Source organism: Haliotis asinina, chromosome 5 (assembly GCF_037392515.1).
Source record: "Haliotis asinina isolate JCU_RB_2024 chromosome 5, JCU_Hal_asi_v2, whole genome shotgun sequence".
Classification (NCBI taxonomy): Eukaryota; Metazoa; Mollusca; class Gastropoda; order Lepetellida; family Haliotidae; genus Haliotis; species Haliotis asinina.
In genome coordinates this window covers 51,226,584-51,253,132 of record NC_090284.1, presented here as the reverse complement: position 1 = coordinate 51,253,132, position 26,549 = coordinate 51,226,584, and the positions used below count along the sequence as shown (strand labels likewise).

General features: G+C 38.7%; 1 protein-coding gene across 1 annotated transcript; it reads right to left on the bottom strand.

Moving 5' to 3' along the window:
* Positions 1 to 10,109: 10,109 nt before the first annotated feature.
* On the bottom strand, positions 10,110 to 25,539 carry LOC137283538 (ADP-ribosylation factor-like protein 16). The gene is made up of 5 exons (XM_067815096.1): positions 25,172 to 25,539; positions 22,102 to 22,157; positions 21,056 to 21,175; positions 13,614 to 13,729; positions 10,110 to 12,487 (listed from the first exon to the last, which is right to left on the bottom strand). The coding sequence occupies exons 1-5, from the start codon at positions 25,230 to 25,232 to the stop codon at positions 12,295 to 12,297; spliced, it is 546 nt and encodes a 181-aa protein (XP_067671197.1). The 5' UTR covers positions 25,233 to 25,539; the 3' UTR covers positions 10,110 to 12,294.
* Positions 25,540 to 26,549: the final 1,010 nt, after the last annotated feature.

Here is a 26,549-nt window from a genome sequence, read left to right as displayed (position 1 = left end):
GTAATGGTTGTCATGAATTGTTGAAGACTGATGACAGTATTGGAACACATTAATGGGATAATGTAGAATCTCTTTGTTGTGTTCCATAGCTTGGACCTATAGCTGGTTGTTTACACTGACTGATATGTTTAGTGCTATGCTCTTGTAGAAGGAAGATGTGGTGACTTGTTAATGATAAGGACAGTTGCACTGCTGATGTCACCCTGACTCTGTAAGTAAACCTGGCTTTAAGGGTTTGTGGTAGTGTGAGGTAGACGGTCCCATACAGAGAATGTAGTGTGTTGATGATGAAAGCCACTGCTGGGCAGTGAAATATTGGACTCCTTGACCTATAGTGCTGTAGTTTTGTACCTCTTTGTGCTGCCAGGTAAATAGCATGTGTGCATGTTTGACATGGACTACCAACATAGCTTGTGTGCCATGTTTGTTCCTGAAAGAGTCAAAAAAGGGATGATTGTTTGCGAATCCTGTATCATCACTTAAATCATCACCCAATGCTGATCACTTCAGAAACTAGTGTTAACTCCATGCGACTGGTACAGCCAAATCTGGAATTTGATCATTATGTTCAGGGCTTCGTAACCTTAAAAGAGATGTCATTTTTGTGACGGCATTGTGTTGTGGAGATACATGTGAAAGGTGACTGTGGATGTTTGTTTGACTGCTCACTTGTTAATGATGCGATACAACCGTATGTATATAACAGATCCCAGGAGCTGCACTGTACATAGACACAGCAGGCACATATCATGTACATAATATGTACACCATCTCTGTCATGATGGACAGCCTGATGTGTACAGACTAGAGGCATGCTCTGCCTTACTGTTATACTAGATATCAGAGTAGCCCATATCTTCATAACATTGTGTACAGTTGTTTCCAATGTTTGAAAATATAACTGTTCCGTGAATAGCTTTATATATAAATATATATATATATCTATATTGTTGCTGTATATTCTTACACATGCTGCTCAGTGACTACACATACCAATGGATGTGACTCTGTGATGAAGTGAATAGAGATGCTGTCCCATTGAGCTTCAGTATGATAAATTCAGACAAGACCTTTTCAAGAACAGGGCTCAATTTCACAAAGCGATCTAAGTGCTACGACTGTTGTAAGCACATAGTAACGGATGGGAATTAGGATCATTTTTGTGCTGCGGTCGCTTTGAGGAACTGGATACAAGGCCTGAACTTTAGCAGATGACTTCCAAAACCTGTGCATTGTTCCTCCAATCATTTTTGATGATATTGCAACTTGACTTTCATCTTTTGTCAAGAGTTATCTCCCTTTCAGGAAACGCCATGGGAATAAGGCATGAACCATGTTATTCTGAACGTTTGCAATGACGATGATGTCCAGCTTTTCATATACAGTATTACCTATGATCTTGTTCCATTTGAAGAATTTACAAAGCATTAATTGGTTTTACTGGTGAGTCGTAGAGTCACATCCAGGGTATGATTCAAGTACAGTGTGACACTCTTTTGTCCTTATGTCCATACAGCAATGCAAGTGACCATACCTTGCCTTGTGCCATAGGTACACTACCACTCAGCGACAACGATTTACATAATCAGTGTTGGCAAATATACATCATCCCAAAGTGTTAGTGTAGCTGTTCTATCTGGGATGTAGCAAGTCATTGTTGATGAAAATACCATTAGTATGAAAGGTTTTTGACTAGGAAGAGAATTTGAATGTCGCTGTTGAACCAATCTATCTTTGTTGAGAAGCTGAAGGATATACTGTATCTCTTTGTTTACCATTTTGGCGATATGTTAACTGGTTAAGGGAAACAGTTGCACCTTTTTATACCACTCGAAATAAATTAAGGACCAGCTGATTAGTTTGATTCTTTAATTCTTTCATTCAGCTAATTTTCTGGTCAACATCTCTGTGTGTAGCTATGGCATGACACATTTGATATTTTTTCAGAAGTCATATTCTGGCTCATAAATTGTTCTTCATGTCATGTCCTAAAATGGGTACAGATTGTTGTATGGGGAATTGTACATTAGCTCCTTGAATTATCCCATTAGTACTTGTTAGGATGTTTGTTACATTGAAATTGGAAATAATCAAAAACGTTGTTGGTCAGTTTCACTGTTTTCTTTTTACCTAAAGCTATTGTTGGGTGAATGTGGCTGAGTGGAAACGTTCCACTAGGGCTGCAATGATTTGGTTCGATTCATCAAATCTGACTCCTTAGTTTTGATTTTGAAGAAGCATTGTCGACTTGATATTTGAATATGTACATAAATTACTTCCACACAGTGCAAACATAATTTTGACTCCCAACTTGAGTAGTTTTAAGTGCTGAAATAAGAAAATGGATTTATTGATGCCAAGCTAATTATCCAGAGAGAATTGTTAGGAGACATAGCTAGTTGACAAGGAATTGCATACAAAAAACCTGACTAAAATCTGATGTTTTTACTTTTATGAACAATTGAATCGAAAATTATTGAATCAAGGGTCCAATATTGAAAACTTAATTAAATTGTGGTGTGGGTGAATTGTTGCAGCCTTAGTTTCCACTGCATTGCAGTTTCTGTTGATGATGCATATATGTGTGAGGATCAGTGTTACATGAATGATGTTTACTGCTGTATGCGGAAGAAGGCTTCGGCTGAATATTGTACAGCTAGCGTTCTCTGCAACACTATTGTGTTCATTATCATGATAATTCCATATCATAAATTACCCGGTGAAATTTATGATGAATTATGTTTATAGATATATCAAATATCTAAAATATGATTTTGAGAACCTTTGAAAAAATTGTATATTATGGTTTGCAGTTTAGTAGGTATTCTACATCATGAATGAAAGACATCTGGTTGCAGTTGAAATTATTTCATCAGACATTTTTTAATCAGTTATTAGTCTGTGTGCATACTTTGTTTAGTTTTTGTTTTAGGTGGTTCTTTTTGTAGATTATTGTGTACATAATAGCTGTAAATAGTTGTGAAATGATTTGGGCAGCTAGCACTCGAAGAGACTCTTGAATTGTCTTTTTCAAGTACTTTCATTTTTTTTCACCCTTACGTATGCTATCATATCGTTTCTTGAGAATTGATGTCCCAGCAAGAATCTTTCAGTTGAGAAATTTTCATTTGCAATAAAAAGTACAAAGAGACAGCTTTCTGGATCAAGGAAAGAAATAATGATAATAAAGCTTTTGAGATGGTCCCTGAAGGTTAGGTTCCCTCCATTTGTCCATGACATTTTTGTGAGAGTCACATTAACATGACTGAAATGGCATTTGTTTTTGCACTATGTATCATCCAGTAGATGAAATGTAGAGTTGTCCGTTTGATCTGTGAATCGTGAATAACCTCATAAATCTTTACCGATTTAGCCACTCATTTTAACCGTATCACAGCATTAATCTTTAAATAACTAATCTACATTTTGTTAGATTCCAAGCATATATTTACTCTGTTACTGTGGTCAGTTTGGGAATTGCAAGATATTGATGTACAATACTGATGAATACGTTCTTGTCAGCAGTCTTTCTTCCAATTAATGTTCAGTTAGTTGTGAGGTGCTTGATGTCTAGTGCACAGTCCTTTAGTTTTGTTCAGTATTCCTGTTTATTTAGTATTTAGGTATACATTGATTTCTGGATGGTATGCTATTCCTATATTACAGAAGTAAGAACATTCCGTAGCTTCCTGCAGTATTGCCACACCAACCACAGTGTGGCACATCAAGGACCAGAATCACCCCTGCCAAGGCAACTACAGCTGTTAATGACCAACAGAAACTACAAATTACTATCACTTCATTAAAGTCATTAACAAGTGTGAAACTGTAGTCAGTGATCAGAAGACATATACCCTTTATGAAGACTTGTCAGTTTACTGAAGTAAGGAACAATGAAAAAGAGTGTGCTGAAATGCCAAGTCAAAGGGTTTGCTTCAAATGTTCTTCTTGGCCCAACTATAAAGGGTTTTGAGTAATTAGTTTTTCATTACTGTAAGGGCTATAAGTACAATATTAAATGCTAGTGAAATAACCTGCATCCTCGATATCTCCAGGGTATACCTTCCGATAAGTCTCCACTATACCCTGGACGCATCTACGGCTCTGCCTGATACATTCATTACCTCCCTTTGCTGGCTCCGCCTTCTCACAGTAGCCAATCAGCTAGGCCACCGTTATAACCGAGCTTGCCTGTGTCAACAAAGGTAGCGGTCGCAACTGCGAAGGTTTGCTCGCAGTGCGTCCCAGATTTTACGGAAATCATACAAACAAATTGACAGGTCCGAACCTTTAAAACAACACATGCAAGAACGCCTTCTACCTCTTCCAGAGAACCTCTGCATGGTTTCTGTTGCCAAGTATAATCGGTTAAATAATTCAACAAACGAAAGTGAGTTGTGATTGGTTTGCTCAACTTCACAGCGTAGACACCTGACTGGGTCAAAAGACAGTCAAGGGAGGTAATAAATTTATCTGGCAGAGCCATTGATGCGTCCAGGGTGTAGTGGAGACTTATCGGAACGTATACCCTGGAGATATCGAGGATGAATAACCTGATGAATCATCATGAATTAGACCCTTACTTTATGTATTAGTCTGTCTTGGTGACATGTATCTTCACTACTGGTTACGTAAACTTTTATGGGATTCACAAATACGTGAACTGATAAGTGTGGTTAACTATGGAACATTGACAGGAAAGTGTTCATAGTATGAGATGTTAAAGTTTCTTTGAGAATTACTAACAAACCCCACTCGCTGGCATCTGTCTTCTAAAACCCCTTAAAAAATAGTACTGCAGACAATAGAACAATGATAGGTTTATGTTAAATTTCTGAATTTTAAAGTAAATATATTATCGTTCTTTGGTGTAATTCTGTCTGTTTCTGTCATTGGAGGAAATTACTGATAAGTAACATGGACAAGACAGGAACACAAGTTTGAAATTGAGATTAATGCACTGAGCTGTCAACCAACATTCAGGTGATTTATTAAAAATCTAAATGTAAGCAGTCTTGCGATTATGCTGGTTTTGAGTCCATTATTCCTTGTTGTGATCTTCATTTGGGTCCATGGATTTCAGCAGACTGGTAAACTATGACTTGTTTTCCTGACACACTGTTCAGTTACATGCTTCTTTCAAATTTATCCTTATTATGTAGGATTTGTGATGAAAAGGAATTTAATGAAGATAGTTGTTTGACAGATCCATTTGTGTGAGGGGCAAGTGCCATGGCTTGACCTTATTGAACTATCCTTGAAAGGTGTTACAAACATTACTTTCTTTACATCCTTGTGTGTTTTCTGAAGCATAAAGTTCTTCAATTTTAAACTGTTTGTGATATTTTACTGAAAAAATAACCAAAGTGTTTGGTTTAATATATTACCATTTTGTGTCCATAACATTCCACATTTTATGTATATGTGCAATTGCTGTTTATGTTTAGTTAGTAGTGATGGGATGAAGACCTACACTGTGCTGCTTGATGTTGTTATGTCCTTGTCATTATTTATTTTGTTTCACTTTTGCATATTCTTCCAGTTTCATTCATCAATTTAAAGTGCTGATGTTTTGGTTGTTTTTGTATATTATGAAAATCAAATGCAATTTATAGTAATATGACATATCTGCAGGCCATATTCTGCAGCCTTAGTGATGCTCACCGTTGATGACAATATCATATATGTTTGTATGAATGCTTGTTTGAATCATATAGCTTAAAAGTGGCTAATGTCACCGTTTCAATGCTTGCCGCAGATACAGATTTCATATACCAGTATCTATATTGTCTCGTTTTAGTGCCACTAATGGTTACCCTCAAATTGCCTGTATCAGCTTTACCTAGGTGACTTTTGATTTGGTATCCAAATTATTGCACTTAAGAATCTAGTTTGCTAAGGTTCACCCAGAATTGGCAGTTTGTCTGAAGGTGTTATTGGTACATGGTAGGGTGTAAATTATCTTTGAATTTAAGGACATATTACTGTTAATATTTTTCAAGTCTAAACATAGACATGGCTCTTGACTTTCCTCAGGATTATTTTTAAAAGATTGTGTCTCAGAAACCTTTAAAATGCAGTTTTTCAGACCTTTTCACCCCTTTCTCTTCTTTGTCTCTCTTATGTTCTTATGGACTGAAAAGGGAATAATCAAACAAATGTTACTTAATATATTGTGGTTTGTTCATTTTTGTTTTGGAACTGATATTTCATGAAATATATTGTGATTATTGCCATAGTATGATTTTATTACCTTCATAATCATTGATATCTTAGGAGGAATTCCTCATGCACAGATTGAAATTCCCTGTAGTCTGAAGGCTGGTTCCTAGGCAGGCATTTCTATTTTATCACTGTTTCTGACACCAAGCAGTCCCATGTTGAACTGTGATTGCTTGTATAACTGGACCCCTAACATGCCCTTTTGTTTGAAACCATATTATCTCAATGTTCAGGACCTAAAGGACAATGGCTGAGGAAAGACAACAGAACTAAATCATTGGGCATGCTTTTAGTCGAAAGCTAGAATGGCACATTACTTATGTGCAGGACTAGTTTATTCCTCTTATTTTCAAATCTGAAAAAAATTATGAATATTTTTTGGTGTTTTTTTATGTGTTTATCAATGCATAATCTCAATACTTAATTAAATTATGCTTTTGTTGTGTATAACTTTTATGCAAATAACCATGATCAGTGATATTTTGTCAAGAAGTGTTGCTAGGCACAAATTTACCATTTGGGATCAGAGGATAGTGCGATGGATGTGGCCATACCCACAAGTTGACAGTGTCAAGTTGATCTGATGGTCAGGTGTAAATTTGTTGTGGATTAAGTTTATGGTTTCTGAAATGTCCCAAAAGTAAACAGACTCATAGTTTTGCTCATTGCTTTATCACAAAAAAACTATTCCATTTTCTATCAGCATTATTTAACATTTGGTTACTGTGTATACGACTATGTACAATGATTTTTAAATGTTTAACTCAACAAGCTAAGGTAGTTTTCAATGCAATAATGTTCATGTGATTCATGGTTTTTTTTCAATATCATGTCTTTTTAGGACAAATAAATGTACATTTCAATAAATTTTGCCATCATTAAGTTTCCTTGTTAACAAGTATGTAAAATAAAATAAATAAAAAATATGTAGTTGTGTTGTGGTGCATGTATTGATAGAATTTGTGCTGAAGTATCCTTAATGGGTTCTGGAAGGGTTTTCAGAGGGGCCATCCTTGGCATCCCAAGTTTCTGCCAGTGGTCTTCATTGAAATTTCCACATGAGACAACTAAGGTGGTGGTCAAACTTGCTGACTTGTTTGACATGTCATATTCCAAGTTTGTACATCAATGCTCTTACTGGTTATTACGTAAGCGTAGTACAGCAGTAGGGCCTTGTTGAAAATAGTAGTAGACACAGTTACTGTGTGTGTTATGTTAGGATGATGTCGATCTTGATCTAACTGCAGTTATGGAGTTTGGGTATTCTGTCTCTCTCTGTGTCTCTCTCATTCACAAACATACACACACGGACACAGAAAGGGTTATAACACGTCCTTTGCAAGTTTTTGTTTGTCATCAGATGGGTCTAGGCTGGATTGGATACAAGGCTCACTTTGTTTTTTTTCATGATTGTTCATTGGATGGAAATGGATGGAAAAATGTTGAGCGTGGCATAAAACAATACAAAATTAAAAAACCCAAAGATTGTCATTGTAGTTGTTTGTATAAGAATAGAGGAATAAGTTTGCCATTGATAGTCTAAAACATGTCGGTGCATGCAGATTATGACTTGTGCAACAAGCTCTGAAATATCCAACTCAGTAAAGTGTAACAAAGTGCAACATGTAACAGTGAACTAAATGCCAGATGTAACAGTAGAGCAAACTGAATGTGAGGCAGTAAAGTACAACAGTCAGTCCAACACATGACAGTAATGTGCAACAATTAGTTGAACACATGAGTCTCATGGTGAAAGAAACAGTAGACTGTTGTAAATGAAACATGATAGTTGACTCTAATGGTAAATGTAACACGTAACTGCATACTCTAAAAGTGAATGAAACACTCTGACTGTAGACTCTATAGTCTGGCAGAAAATGTTTCAGGACTGTCTTTGGTAACTTTACTTTAAAACTATAAGTGCTATCCGTTTCCAATTTGGCATGAAGCTTTATAATTCTTCTACCATTGAGGATTTTAATTGTCATAATTTATCACTCGATAATAAGAAAGTTGTCTATAAGAGCTGTCATTATTTCAAGTCACAACAACACCTCACATGTCAAGGGTGTTTAGCTACTTACCAGAACAGCGACCCAGTCATGCAAATAGGCAGGTCACATGTCACATTCTTACATTATGCTTGGCTGGTAATGTCACATGACTTAAAGCATGTGCATTTCACGAAGTGCACAAACATCTACACATATTGACATATATTGATCATCTCCTACAGGAGATACTAAGTCCTACGTAGGAGATAGTAAGTCCTACGTAGGAGAGAGTAAGTCCTAGGTAGGAGGTAGTATGCCTTATGTAGGAGATAATTAGACTGCTATGCTTCTGTAGTTTATCAGAAGATTGAGGGGTCCTGAATTCAGCTTTAAAAAACATTCAAACAAGCAAACAAACAAACAAAAAAGAAAAATAAAGAAAAAAAGTGTGTGTTACGAAATACTGCTAAAGCAAGCTCACTGGCCAAAGTACTTGGGCTTCCTTCTTTGGAGGTGAAGTGTATTGAAACAGATGAGCGAGTTGTGTATGATGCTGGTGTCAGTAGGACATGTACTCCAGCTATATCAGGGTGTGTTAGTTGTGGGAGGATAGCCTGTTTGAGTGATCCCAGTATTAGACAAACTCTGACAAAGCACAGGTGAATCACAATCACAGGTTTATGGTGTGCCCAAGGGCCATAACTCTACTTAAGCAACCCCACCACCACATGCCAAACCTGACTGATCATGGGTCCATTATATCATTACATAAGATATAGAACGTCTTAGTCCAACTTAATTTCTTGTCTTATTAATTGCCAATGATTTACCCTAAAAAGGCCCTGATTTTACGGGAAACTAATACAATGATAATCTTGCAATGAGAGCGAGTGGTAATTCTCTATCATGATGCAAATCTTTCCCAGTGCAGCAATGTAGCTAAGAGTTATCTCCCTCTGATAGTTGGTTCAACATTTGTCCAACCTGGTGAATATTCAATGACATGTTTTGTATGTCTTTCTTCAGTTCCTTAAAACTGTTGAATGGGCTTTGAAAACCTCCTAAAACTGTCTCAGATGTGATGGCTGATTATGTGCACCCACCATGGTAACCACCTGGCTACCCGACTGTTTTGGCGCTGAATGTTTTCCATAGGACTAACTGTACAATAGTGTTGGGAATTGGTTAAAATCTCAAAATCATTACAACTGATCAATCATCAAAAATAATTGCTAATGTCATTTATGAAACACACTTCACATCAAGAGTAAGTATTTGCTGTGTGAGGACCTGCATTACTCCGTCATCCACATTGTGAGAATATGGAGCACTATGGGTAAAGAAGGACACGCTTACCTTTCCGTAAACCCTTGATGCCACATCTGACTTTCATTGTCAATACCAAAATTGTTCACAGCCATTTGGTCAGTTACACCCAATGAGTGAGTGTGTTTAGTTATACGCCGCTTCTAGCAATATTCCAGCAAAATCATGGTGGGGGACAGCAGAAAATGGCTTCATTCATTGTACCCATGTGGGGAATCGAACCTGTGTCTTTGGTTTGATGACTGAACGCTTTAACCACTAGGCAACACCACCACCCCCATTACAGTGTCGGATGACTACTACGTTTGGAACATAAGTTTCTTGGAGTCTTTAAGATAAATTCAAACATTGCAGTGCTCATGAAATGCAACAGACAAAACCAACCCTGAAAAATATTGTTAATGCAAACAAGTGTTCCAGAGTTGTTTGTGTTCGATTATTAGAAAACATAACTGATTGCTTAGTCACTGCGACCAATCTTGAATTATTTAAATGAACTGACCCACCACTACAGTACAATAGAGAAACAAAGGTGCACCCTCTCCATCAAAGTAACAAACAAGTTCACACATTCATCACATCTTTATTTTTTGCAAAAAAATACTGCAAAACAAAATAATCTTAGCTACATTAAAGTTTGCTGGACCAGCAAAAATCTACATAAAATAATATTTGTATTGTACAACACTATATAACAAGAATTAAATAAAAACATGTATAACAAGTCTAAAATATCCAACATGAATGCTTGCAATAAAATAGACTAACTGAATCTCCATACTGTGACATGAAGCATATCACAAAGTTTGAACAATGATTCTTGACATGCAAATACTCTGTAACTATCACACTCTGTTGGAGGACTGAACAACAGTTGAAAAGCCCAAAGTGATAGAGGACATAACATTTACCATGCTTGTGAAACCCATTAACGCAGGTATAGTGATCTTGAATCCTGATACACCATAATTTCAACCACATATCATAGAGTTAGCTGATATCCACTATGTGAAACCCATGAACATTGGCTTGATTAGGATAATCCAGACATATCTAAAGAACATATTCTAGTATTTGTTTGGGGTTGAGTTGCATCTGAGATTTGAACCAGTCTTCACAGAGAAAGCCACCTTGTCACCAGCACACAAAGTCTGTGATCTAACCTACCCAGCCACAGCTGGTTCCATTAACAGGAAGTGTGACAAGTGGTAATCTCGATCATTTACATTGCATATCTGTCTTCATAATGGTATATGGAGACCTCAATCACCAGTACACAGAATACACACGACGGGTTTAAACAAAAGCCACAACACATTTGATCACACCAGTGTAATCATTGAAATGTCTTCTGTGTTATTTCTTGTTTCCAGTTAAAGATTACAGCTTTGATCCCACCTGATACTATAGATAGCTGTACCATCAAATTTCATGGTTGAAACAAGTGACGATATCACCCAGACTCAAATTACCTTGAATAGTCTCATTCCTAAAGCATCTGAAGACCTCTCACAGCATAGCATTCTCTTTCTCTAGCTTAACACTAAGGAAAACAATTTGCAACTAAAAGTTTAAACATGACAGTCTTTTGACTTGATTTAATACAATGAAGGCTCACTTACATGAGGCCGAAATTTTGGTTGCAGATATAAGCTCATGTTTACAAATGGACACATAAAAGACATAAAATTCTGTGTAAGGTTTGGCGAGTGATCGGTCAAAGGTATATCGCATGACAGTATGAAGGAAGACACAATGGACAATAAATGATTGTGCCAAATGAATGTATCTCCCAGCATCAGACCATCAGAATATTATCATTTCCTTTTAAATGAGGGTAAGAGATAAGGGAGGGCACTGCCACATTAGACATATCATGGATGATATGGGATACCTCTCCACAGCCACTTTTATAACTAGCAAAATGTCACAAAAGCATCGGACAATGCCTATTGTACACTATAAGAATCATGGATGCATATGATCATTGCTATTAAGACCAGAAGATCCTGATAAGCTAGGGGACACAACTCCAACCTTTTCCTATGTGACATCAGTTGTCATGGCTGATACATCTGTCACAACTTTCAAAGATCTATTTCTTAAACTGACAATAGACATCAATGCTTTTTATCAGCCTCATTCGGAAACCATTATATATACTACACTGCCTTACACAATGTTAGCTGCCATTAAAATTGGTCTGCCAATATCTGTTTCAGCCCTAAGCTTTTGTGTCTGTTTGCTTGAAAATGGTGCTTACTATCATTTTAGTGTTATCGCAAGGACTGTTATTTGCTGAATTTGCAGGACCACACAGACTTAAACATAGGCATATTTGTGGGTATGGTCACAGACTAGAACAAAATAGTCAAAAAACACTTTTGATAAAAAACATGATTTTCTGGGAAAATAAAAAACACCACAGCATATGTCTGATCATTAAGTGTCTATCTCATGTGATCACATGTACTAGTTCAGGGAAGAGATTTTCGAAGCTCTCTTAGCGCTAAGATAGTTATAAGTTAATGTTAATGTATGGCAGTTACAACTATATTAGTGCTAAGAGAGCTTTGAAAATCTAGGCTCAGGGTCACAATATGGTCATAGTGCTATGATATTCTTAAGCATATGATAAACTATAGTGTTACAACAGTTCGTAATGCTATGAACGTTTTGTGAATCGGGACCCAGACACGGATTCCCATGGAAAGTTTTGCCATCATGCCTAGCTACCCGAGCCCCGTGATTCCTACTCTGTAGGGGCTTGACTGGGGGGTGGTGCAGGCTTGTGATGCTGCAGGATCCATTTGGCAATCAGGTCCAGTCCATGTCCAGTCTTGGCACTCATCTCGAGGACGGACATCTTGGGGCAGTGTGTGAGGATGTCCTGTAGTCGGAACAGTGACTCCAGTTCCCCATGGTTCATCACAGTTGGCAGGTCGCTGCAAGCAGAGGTCAGCCATAGCATTAGACTTCATACATAACCACCAACTGTCTGCTCAGGTCTTCACTGATGATACAGTTTATCTAGTGTGACAATATAAATGATATTTTGCTGACTGGTCACATAAGAAAACATTCACACTCACATGCTGTCTGCTGAGGTCCTCATATAGGACATTTATTCATGTCTGATGTAATACATTGTATCTGTCTCCTACTGCAGACTGGTCATATAAGAAAACATTCACACTCACATGCTGTCTTCTGTGGTCCTCACATATGACATTTATTCATGTCTGATGTAATACATTGTATCTGTCTCCTACTGCAGACTGGTCATATAAGAAAACATTCACACTCACATGCTGTCTTCTGTGGTCCTCACATATGACATTTATTCATGTCTGATGTAATACATTGTATCTGTCTCCTACTGCGGACTGGTCATATAAGAAAACATTCACACTCACATACTGTGTGCTGAGGTCTTCATATGTGATATATTGTATCTGTCTCCTATAGAAGACAGCATTCACACTCACATGCTATCTGTTGAGGTCATCAAAGATGTGATACAATGTGGACCAATAAAGATTGAGGTTAGAACTGACCTTCAGCAACCCATGCTTGTCATAAGAGGTGTTCATGTAAATGTGATATCAAGCCTTGATGGACGGATGTCTGTGTGTCAGTGACCTGTCACGTTACAGATAGTTTATGTCTGTGAAGGTCCAGGGTAGAATAGGTTTCCAACAAACCATGCTTGCCACAGAAGGCAACTATACTTGATGTAAGAGGTGACTAACATGATTGGGTGGTCAGACTTGCAGACTTGGTTGACACATGTCATCGTAACCTCTTGCTTAAATTCAATGCTATTCACCATAAGCTTGAATATTGGTGAGAGTGCTATAAAACTAAACTCACTCAATGACACAAAGGGTACATCAGTCTGATGACTTGTGTGTAAAAGGTTGTATCACTCCTTAAACCTCCAGTGCATTATATCTCCATTCTGCTATACTCAGGATCCATTTGTTGAAAACTGCTTTGTTTTAAAAGTGATCTTACAATATATATCTCATCAAAAGTAAAACTACCTAAATTCTTTAACTTGATACCTACGTCTTATTGAGGATGAGAAGGACAGGTAGACCCTGGGTGTCTGCATGGGACAGCACCATCAGTAACTGTATACAGGAAGCAGCAATCTGGAACCGGTTTGTCAAGTCCACCATGTACTGGAATGAAAACATATTGTTGAGAATCACACTAGACAACAATCTGGAACTGGTTTGTCAGGTCCACCAGGTACTGGAATCAGATTGGACTACAAAGTAATTGACACAGCAGTCTGGAATTGGTTCATCAGGTACAGCAATTAGATAAAACAGTAGAGAATCACATTACACAACAACATAGAACTGATGTCTTTTAGTGGCATTTAGAAGTTATATATATCACCAGGATCTTTATGTATAAATCTTTTTAATTCTTTGAAACAAAATGTTACGGGGTCATTTCAGACCCCTTCATCAGATGAACTGAGAGTTGATGCTATCATATCGACCCTATGATGTTTTATCTGTGCAATGATGACACAATACGTGTGACATAACAATCACAATGACGGATATGCATTGTGATGTCAAGGCACAGTTATGACATAACCGGTCAAGTTTTTTTTGTAGGTCAAATGCAACATAAAACAGATGCAGATTCTGATACCTTTCGGTATACACTTCATCAAAAATCAAATCATCAAAACAAATCGTCAAAAATGCCAATTCAACCTATAAAGTTGAAAAAAATGCAATGAAAAAAAAAAGCCCGCGAAATCAGAGTTCAAACGATTCTCTAAATTTCCCCCAGCGCTGGGGGGAAAAGAGGTTTCAACAGCTGTGCCGTGCTGCGCTGCACCCATAATGCATGTGCAGTAAATAGATTCGCGGAACTTGAAACAGTATGCATGCCTGGAGTATGCAGTCGTGAGCAGTAGTCTAATCTTGATTGTGTACACAAACAAGTAAACAATCTACTCGTTACACAAAAAATACACTTGTTGATTGTGGTAAGCAGCCTCTGACATAGAAAAAGCTCAATGTCTGGTTTATTGACACCTATATGTCTGGCAGCCTGTCTGCTGAAGACAATATGCAATACACAGCTTCAATCATTGACCACATGCAATTTGAACTTAACACCTATCAGATTATACGCCATGAACAAAACAAATTGATTTATGACTCTCGCACTTGAGTGCTGTCTCTGCTACATTATGTAATTAGGCAGGTGTGATACTTGTACACATGACATGTTTTTGTATCTGGGGGTTGCAAACAAACTACATCCATTTTGCTGGGATGACTGGATCTGACGGAAACTGGTGCTAACTCCTGTCAGTTTCAAGTCCTGCTTTGAACATGAACGAATGACAGTTTCCAACCACGCAGTAGTTCACCATCACTACTGAGATGACTTTTTGGATTGGATTGAACGCAAATTCAGAGAACATGTATTTACAAAACCCAACATCTCTATATATATTCTTTATGGATAACAACTTCTTCTAGTGTGTATGATTTTGTTTGACAACGGTATATGAATCCATACTGAAATGACCCATCAAGTACAATAAAAGAAGTTGTTATCCATAAAGAATCATGTAATTTTCTGAATACCTGAAGTTCCCCTCTAAAAGAAGCAGACGTAAAATACACTCACCCACGTGTAGCCTCCCATTTCCCGCTCAAACAGTCAGCTGACATGCTTGTTACTCTCTCCTTCTAAATCGGCCGACAAGAAAATTATTGGAATTCAGCGTGCATGTGAGGGGTGACTGGGAGGGCTTTCGTCATGAGTCAGGATAAGTATAAAACATTTTTCCTTATCCTGACTCCTGCGTAATTGCCTACAGAATCCAACAAAACATCCAATAATTTCCCCCCAGCGGGAACTACTGGTAACAGCCATAATTTGGTTCTGTTCTTGTAGATTCTTGGGGGGATCATATCCAGTCAAACTTGTCTTCTGCAGAAGGCTTCGTTGACTGGAACGTGATGACATTGAAAGTAACTAGTGTCCTGCTAGTTTCTGATGCAACTAAATGTTAAGATATCGTAATCAAGTTGCGACCCCTCTTCATGTACAAGTGTCTTCATTACGAGTACAGGATCATAATCACTCGTGCTAGTCTGTTCAAGACGTGCGCATGGACTTTCCACCATTATACTCTGCAGAGCGCCTGTCTTCCACAAGTAACGTGATAAAACGGGTTAGTGAACTCAGTGCCTTCGGGGATGTGTTAGTTGCTGAGGCCCAAACTGATGAATGCCAGTGTCGTCTGCAGTGGTTATGTCTCATATGAAAGTGGTTAGGAAACACCATGTTTGACGTCCAAAAGCAGCCCTCCATTATAGTTGATTGTGAGCTGTTTCCAAGTAGCGCTAGAGTAGAGGCCAAGGCTCTGACCTCATGTGGGTTGGAGGCTCCCAGAGGTTCCAATCCTGATGCTTTATAGCCTCTCAATATAACAGCTCTGATTCACATTGAGGTAGTGTTGCGGTATACTGCCATAGATGTCTCAATAGATATAAAGATAAATTGGCACCTGAATCGTTGCCTTCTAGAGTTGGTATGTGCGATGTATATTTTCAATGCTCTGCTATCTGCCGTGGACTTTCCATGCCGTAAAGCTTTTTCTTATTGGCGTATGTCTCAAAATGCTTCCACTTGTCATCACATAGAGTGCGAGTGGATTTCCGTAAGGATTTCCCTGTTCACGCTGAGTATTCTCTGTGTTTCAAACAGATATGGTCCACATGTGAAGTCTCAATGCAGATGGGTTGCAGTGCGCCTGTTTCGTGTGGGGATGGACGAGAAGATTTTTCCAATCAGGTAGTTTTAGCTCTGTTTGTTCTCACTCCTCTATAAATGTTGGAAACCAATGTCTCCTGGTTCAGTAGGGTGTAACCCAAAATCAGTTGTAGTTGTGTCGTATGTCTGATTTTCTCAATGACCCTCGGAAGCAGCACTAGAGGGGAAAACACAAATGCGTTTAGTTCATCCCAAGAGATGCTGAGAATGTCTGTTGCCCAAGGTAACGGATCTGGTACTGGTTACACAAAGGTTGCTGTCTGTTTGGTGACAAGTCTATTTGCAGAGATCCAAATGTCTGTCTGATTAGGTGAAATGCCTCTTGATGCAGCATTCACTCTGTTGGTGATGGACAAAGAGGACGAGGTAAGGCGTCTGCCATGATGTTGCAGACTCCTGGTATGTGAGACGTTTTTATTTGGAGATTCAGACTGTCGACCATGTCGAAGAGAAGAAATGTTAGGTGTAGTAGAGATGGAGATCTTGTTGACCCTTGTTTACGTAGAAGGCCCCTGTTGAGTTGTCTGTGTATATAATCAGTAGCATGTATCACCACTTTCATCTCCAACTGTTTGATGTGAAGAGCTTGATCTTCCTTCTTCCAGGATCCTGCTGCAACCTCGTTGTATAGTTGGGCACTCCATCCTTGGAGAGACGTGTCTACATAAAGATGGTTGTTGAATGTCGGTTCTAACATGTAAGTTCCTGCACAGACATTCGACTGGCGAGTCCACCATAGCAGGTTTGGTCTCAAGATGTCCATTGTCATAAACCCGTCAGGACGCGAAACTGTGACTCAGGAACCACTATCATCGACATGGTAGTATGCGTCTTTGTCTGGTCATATCCTGAGGTGACGTGAGAAGACTGAGTAGACATTTTCAATGTCGTAGTGGTAATGGAGAGAGTAGAACTAGCTCTAATCATCGGCTTGAGCTCTGACCCATCAATCCTCTGGGACAGCGATGTATTTCAACGTAGTACTGGCGATCTTCATAATGGTTGAGAGGTGTTGATGATGTCGTCGGGGTTGATCTAGATGACGATGCCCGTTGACTACGTTGGTTGACATCTTGCTCATTGTGTAGAATCAACGTCGGCTCACCGAAGATGTGTCGTTCTTGTAGAGGGACGATTTCTTCCCCAAACGATTTCTTCATCGAAGAATGATGATTCTGCAAAGACCTGGAAGAAGATTACTTCATCTTTGACAATATAGACTTCTTCCACTGTGACGGCCATGCCTCTGAAGAAGATCTCTTTGCCGCTTGAAGAATCAAATGACGCTGTAGAGCGCTAAACTAGTGTGTAAACGACATCTTTCCATCACTGAAAGTCTGTAAGTTGAATGTAGACGACTTCCTGACACTGGACCAATAACATCACATTCTGCGCAGGGAGTTGTCTCTCTGGGACCAATCAGATTGTAGACGTGACGTCACTGGTATAGCAGACAACTGATCATCATGAAATCTTGTTCAAACTGTGATACCCTTGCTAGTATTCAGGCTTGCCCGTAACCATGCTGTTTGGCGAGCAAAAAAAACTTCCGCTGCTTGTAGTTGATGCAGACAAATTGTTTTCCAGGTAGATGTGTCGGAATTTTTCCACCGCCGATAATACTGTCATCTCTTGAGATTGGAGGTGTAGTTTGCAGTGGTATGTTGTAGTCGTCTCAAAGAATCTTTTATTCATCGTTGAGAATTCCCCAGTTCTTCCAGTAAAGTTCAAGACATCCACCCACTGGAGACAAATGTATGGGAATGGCTGAGGGTGGAAAACTCCAGACGTTCCAACCCTGATCTTCAATGTTCTCCTCCTCTTCTGCCCTTGGATGCTCTGGTATTAGACTTCTTGTGTCTCGCTCTCTGGACTCTGGAGAACTTGGACTTGTCAGTGTAATGCTGACTTGTCTGCTTGAGCACCGCTGTCAAGGTGTTGATGGACTTGATCATCATGACTTGTGGCATATGTTGTTGTTGAAACTTGGATGCTGACTTGAATGCCGTATATAACTTCTCAGAAATCGCAGATATCGGAGCTACTGCCGGAAACGTCAACGCATGTCTTCCTTCTTCATCCTATAAGTGTTGGAGTCGTTGGAGTCTTTGAATGGCGAGACCAAGTCCAGACCATTCCTGATCCACGATGTGACTTCCGAGTCTAAGAAGAGGACTTCCTCCGGAGATGACGATCGGTAGTATCTGTCTTCATCCTTCCATGAGTGCGAAACATTCGATGGATGCCAACGATCCTTCTTATGTGAGTCCAGGCCTGAAGGGGACGAGTGCTGACGGTGCCTTCAATGAGCTGGGGAGACTGATGAAATTTCGTTGACGAGTAGACCTGTGAGTGCAATCACCCACGTGAGCTTCCTCACTCACGCGGGTGTAGTCACTCATGTGAGTGCACTCGCCCGTGCGGGTGCCCTCACTCGACGTAGGTGGATCTCTCTCCAAACTGCGATGGGATGATAAGGATGACGGTGACGATCTTCCTGAGCAAGTGCATGCATACACCTCCTCTTCATTCCCTGGAATGAGTGTAGATCTAGTTGAGTGCTCACACGGCGCAGCAGTCGACGTACTTGAAGATTGTAGTCTTCGTTCTTGTTCAACATGACCTTTTCCCAACGGCTGTCCAATGGCTGGATTGAGTGCAGTCACGGCTGACTTGTAGAGATGTCTGCTGCAATAACCGAGGCTGCTGACGAAGTCTATGTTGTCTGACGATCCAGAGCTGTGACAAAATAGTCATGGCCGATCTAAGAGCAGCAGTTGAAGTAGTTGAAGACTGTAGTCTCCGTTCTTCTTCCAGCTCATGTTGCATGACGGCGTCTGTGTCGAACCGCTGCATTGAGTGCAGTGACGGCTGACTCATAGAGATGTCTACTGCGATGACCAAGGCTGCTGACGAAGTCTACGTTGTCTGAGGACCTGGAGTTGTCTATGCCGGTTGACATTCTGCTCGAGGTGTAGCATGAACGGCGGCTCATCACAGACATTTCGTTCCTGTAAATGGACGATCTCATCACCGAAGGACTTCTTAGTCGAAGAAGATTGATTCTGTGATGACTCCGTCTTCGACAATGATGGTGATCTAGACTTCTTAGGCTGCAACGGCCCTGTTCCAGATGAAGTACTCTTCTGTGGTCTAAGGGACAACTAGCTGGACCCAAGACATAAACCCGGGGACACGCCTGACTGGTAAGTGGAATGAAATTCAGCAGTTAATGTAAAAATGGTTACCTGAAGCTAAATCATCTGATTAGACATGACTAATGAAAGTCGACGTTGCCTGTCCTGCGCATGCCTGTGAAAAGAACAAATTTATACAATAAATCCTGAAACAGATACATTTCTGCAAAATTCAGAGCAAATAGTGGAAGAACATAAGGGCTTACATGACAGAGATACTAAAGGTGGGTCAACTGCTGACAGTCGTAATCTACACTGTAAACACGATTTCATCAACTGCTATATCAACACACAATAATTGCAAATAAACAGATTGTGATACATATACATAAACCATATACCGCATACGACATAAACATAGTTAAAGGACTGAAAAAGTTTAAAAACTTATCGCCGTAGTGGAGACGCCAGGTAACTCCAGCCGCCCTCGTCGTGCGATAAGAAGAGAGTGACAAGCATGGTCGGTCAGCTGACCGTTTGCGCGGGAAAGGGGAGGCTACACGTGGGTGAGTGTATTCTATGTTCGCTTCTTTAAGAAGGGAACTTCAAGGGATTTCACGTATTCCACCAGGGAAGAGGAGATAAGCAATTAAGCATGAGTCAGGATAAGGAAAAATTTACGTTTTTGTGACTCACCATACTTCTAAAATGCCCAAAAAACAGATCATCTTCCTTTACACAGTGAGCAAATGAACCAGCCAATCGGAAGCTGTCGTTACACTTGAGTGCAAACCCACCCACTATGACTGGGTTCGGTCTCGCGAGGGCTTCATTACAAGGGAAGTAAGCCCACGTACAAAATATTGCACTTTTGAATCGCGATTGTACGCTTATAATTTTGTTTATTTGTTTTTTTTTAAAAGCAGCAATGTATATTATATGTCATGAATAAATAACAATTGTGTTTTAATAATGTTTGATTTTTTGGGTGCACGTGACCTTTAACTACACTTATGCTATATCCTTCCCTGTGATTGTGATGTCACATGCAGTATGATGTCATGGCACAGTTATGACATCATAAGGTCAGTGTCATAGCATCAACTGTCAGTTCACCTGATGAAGGGGTCTGAAATGATCCCCAAACATTGTGTTTCAAAGAACTAAAAAGATTTATCCATAAAGATCTTGGTCAACCTAGAACTGGTTTATTAGGTTTACCATATACTGGAATCAGAATACAATGCAGAGAAATGCCAAGACGGCAATCTCGAAGCTATTCTGAAAAGCATTTGAAATGAAACATTCTGTAAATTATGTGACAACTACTTAGACCAAATTTCAAGTTTAGGTTGATATGGTATCCCACTCAAGCAGTATTAGCACATGTTGTTGGATGAAATTGAATATATGGTATAATTTCCTTGCACATTCCAAATTGCCAAACTGCCGTACATTCAAGTAAAACTTACGCCTCTGAATCACATCAACCCACATGCACCCTTTCACTGTCAGTCCCAACTCTAGATGATGTGTCAACCAGATCTGACTTACAATGATAGCACCAGCATCCTTGAAGTAATTATGCCAGATCGGGACCATAGATCCTCCAAGTTCTCGGAGTGTGATCTCATCTCGTCGCCCAAGTGTCACTGTGGTCAGGTTTGTTCCTACCTGAAAAATTGAGTAATTCATGATATTTCTATATGTACACCGTCATATGTGTAGACATACATTTTTGTACTAACTTGACAATGTAACTGCCAACACATGTCACTCTTCTGTCTGTACATGCAACCTAAAATGGAATAACAAGAGGCACCACTTTGGGATATGTCTCATATGTCTGCCAAGTTCTGTTGAAAGATATCAAATGGTTTCAAGGCTGTGCCCTGGAAATGAAGCCCATTGCTCCCTTTTTAGATTAAGTCTAAATCATTTCCATGGAAACCGGGAAAATAAGAAATCCCAAAAATCTGTAAATAGCAAATGGCAACACTTTAGGTTCTCCTTCTGGTTGATATATCAAACAAGTTTTGCAGAAAAATACTTAACGGTTTTTGAGATATGCTGTGGAAAATACAACATGAAACTGAAAGGATACTTCTCATAACAATACAAAAATGGCAAGTCTTATTGGTGACTGGTAATGGCATTTTGAAGCTGTTGTAGATGATCAACGTATTTTACTGATTAAGCTTTTTTATAATCTTTCCACACAACGTCTTACTGGGTTCTAGATTAAGATATTATAGCAGCACAGTTAAGGGCAGAGTCCCCTTAAACATGTTCCCATAGAAAGATGGATTCACTCATTACTAAGAGAATTATGCAGAGAAGTAACGTGGCCTGTTTTCTAATCTTTATGGAATACATGCTGCTGTTTCTCAATTCTGTTTGACCAAATGTCAAAATATACTTTTGTTTAAAATCAGTATATGTGTTATTCCATGAAGCAATGATTTCACTGTCACCAACAGAAGTGATGATTTAATGGTTATCATTAGTATAATGATAATGACAAATAAATTCATAATCAGTGATTAACAAAATGTGTGCTAGACATACATGTATTTGTAATGGACTTTATCTGTACTTACTGTTGGTATTGTCATGGGCGCTATCTCAGTTTCTGTTGTGACCTTCGTAGGGTAATCTACACAACACTAAGGAAAATGCACAGTTTGGACACACATTTTGAACTGTACATGAGATTCATGAACAGTTCAAGGTTACGAGTGTGAATGCTTGGTAAAACAGCTGCTGGAAATAGGAATGAAACGAGAACATACACTTTTCTAATACCACTCCAATACCACTCCAAGTTATGAAATATTTCAGATGTTCCACCCCAGATTCTTGAGTTCTCATTGGCTACATGTCCGATGATTCCATCAGAAAATACACAATTATTTAATAACACTGCCCTCCTGCCATGCTGAAAAGTTATCACTGCCTAACAATTATCACCAGTAAATTAGTATTATGTGTGTACAGTTCCAGTCACTTAAAAGTTCAGTATTTTTTTTCCAGAGTGACTGACAACAATGAAAAAAAACAGTAAATGAAAATTATTCACAGTAAACGCCAAAAGAGAAAAATGAAAGACAGTGTTATCATGGTTATGAACTCTATAAAAAAATTCAAGCTAGTCAGAGGGATGTTCCATGGCCAATATAACAGCATGTTCAAATACACAAGTCAGTCTTGTTTCATTCCCTATCAATCTACTGTAAAAGAAACACTCAAAGAGTCACACAATCAATTAATTGAGGTTATTGTATGGCATAAACGTATATTATTTAACAAATGGCATGAGAAATTTGGAATGTTACATTTAGTTGTGAGAAAACATCCATTTATACTGCCATGATTCTCTTCCGCCATGATATATACAAAAATTATCGTTGACTAGACACATCGGTGAACAGCTATATTAAGTGTCATAATTAATTCTGTTTCATTAACTTAACAAACGATGGGGTAATTTTGCTGTCTGCAAATATTCAAGTATGGACCTGACAAATCATCATCATCATCATCATCATTGCGGTAAAGATGACATGAAATCAACCAAGTCACCAAACCCATGGGTTGTTGGGACCTAACTCACAATCCCACAATTTCTTTTACAATGGCCATGCCACGATAAGGTGTTTTTTTCGGCTATGGATCTGTGAAGTTCGCAATTTTACAACTCAGGGAACTGAAATATATGGCATCCTGTGTCTGTAACCATGGTTAGTGTCATAACAGTGTGTCTCCTGGTTAAGATCTTATTGTATCATAAGCCAAATTACAATATATGAAATTCTGAATATAGATATAAAAATAAACTGGCTTGAAAACTCGCCGAACAGCATACAGTGCGTAGGGCAGTTCCAGATCACTAACGAAAAACCAACTGCATGCGCCTCCGCTAAAATATATCTGAAGCACCTAAGGGCAATTTCTGACTGAACAATGTTTCATGTTACTTATACCAAAATATGAAATTAATTCGATCCTGATTGACTTTAGAAATATCGCAAAAGAAACGCTCCGCCATTACGGCAGTTCCGAATCATTTCAGGGTATTCCGGATCATGTGACATAACGAGGCAGTGTTCGGTTATTGGTGCTCGTTTGGGGCAACAGGGGTCTGTGTCAAACAGTAACACGCGTTTTATTAAGTAGATGCGTTAACAATATCCATAATGTTTGATAAACGAATAATTAACAAACATTGCAGTTGATAACAACATCCACTTGGTAGATAGTTTTAACACTTGCTGCTCATAACAATATACTCCAGAATCATGATACCAGGTACCAGTGTGGGCTGAAAATATTTTCCTGGGGTTAATACATAAGTGGTTTATGTTGCTGATCTCTTCAGTATTGATATATATTATTTTGTCGTGACTTTTACATGCGACTTTAACTTGTAAAGTACAACTATCGAGGGAAAAAAAAATAACCCATTTTTTTCAGAACCTTTAACGCTCTATTCAGTCAGGAGCTCTTTAACATCACATCATCAGTTACTGATTGTAAAGCTAACGAGCATAATCTATTAATACCAGCCTATTTGAACTCTTTATGGGTGTGTATCTTCTTGTGTTTTAAAATGAAACAAACTATAGCTCGAGTCTACTCCAACCTCATTGCTCCCGCCTCTGGCATAAGTAACAGGGTATTTTTGGTTGTCATAAAAGGTCACTTTCTGTTGCTGTGGTTAATAACGTAATGACATAGTATGACCATGCCTCCTCCTTTCTCTGCCGGTGCCGCAGGCCAATGGAGAAAACGTGGAACAGGTTCTCCAGTTGGCTCAGCAAACACACAGCCACCTACTTAAAGAATTTGCCTGAATGACCCTGTAAGACTGCTTGGCACTTGTAATGAGTCGTACCTTACTAAAACGCATCAAGTTATTAAAAAAAAGAATAATATGACTTGAAAACAAAACAAAACAATTTCAATCCCAAAGCATTTTCAAGTTATTTATTTCCAATATTCATAACCTTTTACCTGACAGACAGTTCTGTACCGCAAATTACGTTTTGACGAAATGAAGGCCAAAACGTTTTATGTATCTACTCTGCAAAGAACATCTAAGACAGACCCTTGAGTGAGTATATATTTTAAATAAAGGCAACCGAAGTAAGATCGTGAAACTAATTACTTTATTTCAACAGTAATTTTTAACATTTTTCTGTGGCTGGTGATTCCTATTTTCTGGTGATCCGGAACTGACTTGAACTCCATAAAATGCTCATTTCTCCAAAAATATGGCAGATGTAGAGAAGATTTTGGTTGCTTTTTACAGGTGAAAAGTATATGCATGCATTGGAGTGTTAACGTGAAGCAACTTGATTCTAGTCTTATTTGAGACAGGCCATTCCGAATGAGTTACCTTTTCCTGACCTGCCAACGGCAAATTACGCGATGATAGGTATCCTCGTTACAGAGCGCGCAAGTAAACGTCTGGTTCAGATCAAGTAAAACAGAATAAATCACCTTAAAGAGCACTGTATCGGCTTTAAAGTGAGAGATTGAGTGAAGGAATCCATCGAGATTTACAGTTTCTAGGGGTTAATGTATGCGGCAGTGATCCGGAATATCCGTGATCCGGAATACCCTTACCCACTGTATATGGCCGGGGAATAATGAATTTTAAAAGGATACTTTGTAACCTCTTTAGTAGAAGAGTTTTTCCAACACCCGAAGAACCAATGAGTAGACACATGATTGGCACTTTTTACAACAAATTATTTGGAATAAATGTGAAAACCCAACATATGGGTTAGTAAATCCAAGTCGACAGCTCTGCGAGGCCTTCTCATCACTTCGGAATATTTAAACCGGATGTTTACACCAACTTCGCTTGCGGAAAGAACAAAAAGAATGTTATTAGTTAAACACCATTAAACCTAAAGAAAGAATATATGAAGTGTGCGTAGTGAGGGTCTTGGTGTATTAGAATGTTTGAATAATAAATGTGAATTAATAGAAAAAAAATTGTACAGTTTATAAGCACGAGTAAAGCTCCGAACACTGGTTCTAGATTTGTAACATACGCGAGAACAGCGGAAAGTAGCACGCGCTGATGAGGAGTGTTGAAGTGACCTTACACACATAATGCATCCCTAAAACAACTTATTTCCGTATAGTTGTTCTACTAAGAAACTTTTGCCTAAAAGTACAAATTCAACCGAACTTTAATTTATCTGAGAAAGTGATTTTACAAAATATTTTTTTCATTTGAGGCTGCACTACTGGACTTTCTTAAGAGTCTCCATCTTTCTTCTTCTTTTTCCTGATGCTAAAGAACAACACTATAGCAATACAAAGACGACGCCCATGGTCCAATAGTTCTGGTTTTATTCAGGGGGGTTCTTTCTCTATGGAAGCGAAATATTGTGATTTTGGTCACGAAATCACCTCATAGGAAGCACACAATGTTTTAATATTGGAACTGAATGATGATCATAATAATAATCGGAAAAGTATTCAATGTTTAGCATATATGTATATATTCTTGTTACAACAGGTTCTAATCAAAAAGGCCTTTTGACCTGAACCCGTTTCAACTATTTAATTGTGTCACTTGCTTGATAACTTGAACGATGTTGGTCGTGCACCTCGCACTCATTACAAAACAGAAGCTGACCATGACTGGGTTTCGTTCAGTCTAATATATACACAATAATCACAAAGTCGTATCAAATGAATGCAGTTGCGAAATGCTCATACTGATGAGGACTTGGGTTGGAGAAAATAATAGCTGGTCAAGTAAGTCTGAACTGCTTTTGAATTAATCATGCATTCTATTCCTCAATACCATACGCATAATAACCTAACTCTTGAACACCTTTCTCATATCGTATAGCATGTGCTTTTTCACAACGTTCTGAATAGTTTTACATGAATGGGTATACAATATTTCCCACTGTTTCAGAGAGCATGGGCGTGCGTGGACATGTGGCAACCACAGTCCAAACTGTTCTCGTTTACATTACCATTTCTGTATGGAAAAACGTGTCAGTTATTAACAGAAGCCTTT

Bases quoted from the DNA above. Each gene is read 5' to 3' on its own strand.
- LOC137283538 (XM_067815096.1), bottom strand. From the start codon at position 25,232: ATGTGTCTACTCATTGGTTCTTCGGGTGTTGGAAAAACTCTTCTACTA. The intron at 13,730-21,055 runs GTAAGTCAGATC...TTTTCATTCCAG, and splicing joins AGGATGCTGGTGCTATCATT to TACATGGTGGACTTGACAAA. The intron at 12,488-13,613 runs GTAGGTATCAAG...CTCTGCTTGCAG, and splicing joins CTTCTCATCCTCAATAAGAC to CGACCTGCCAACTGTGATGA.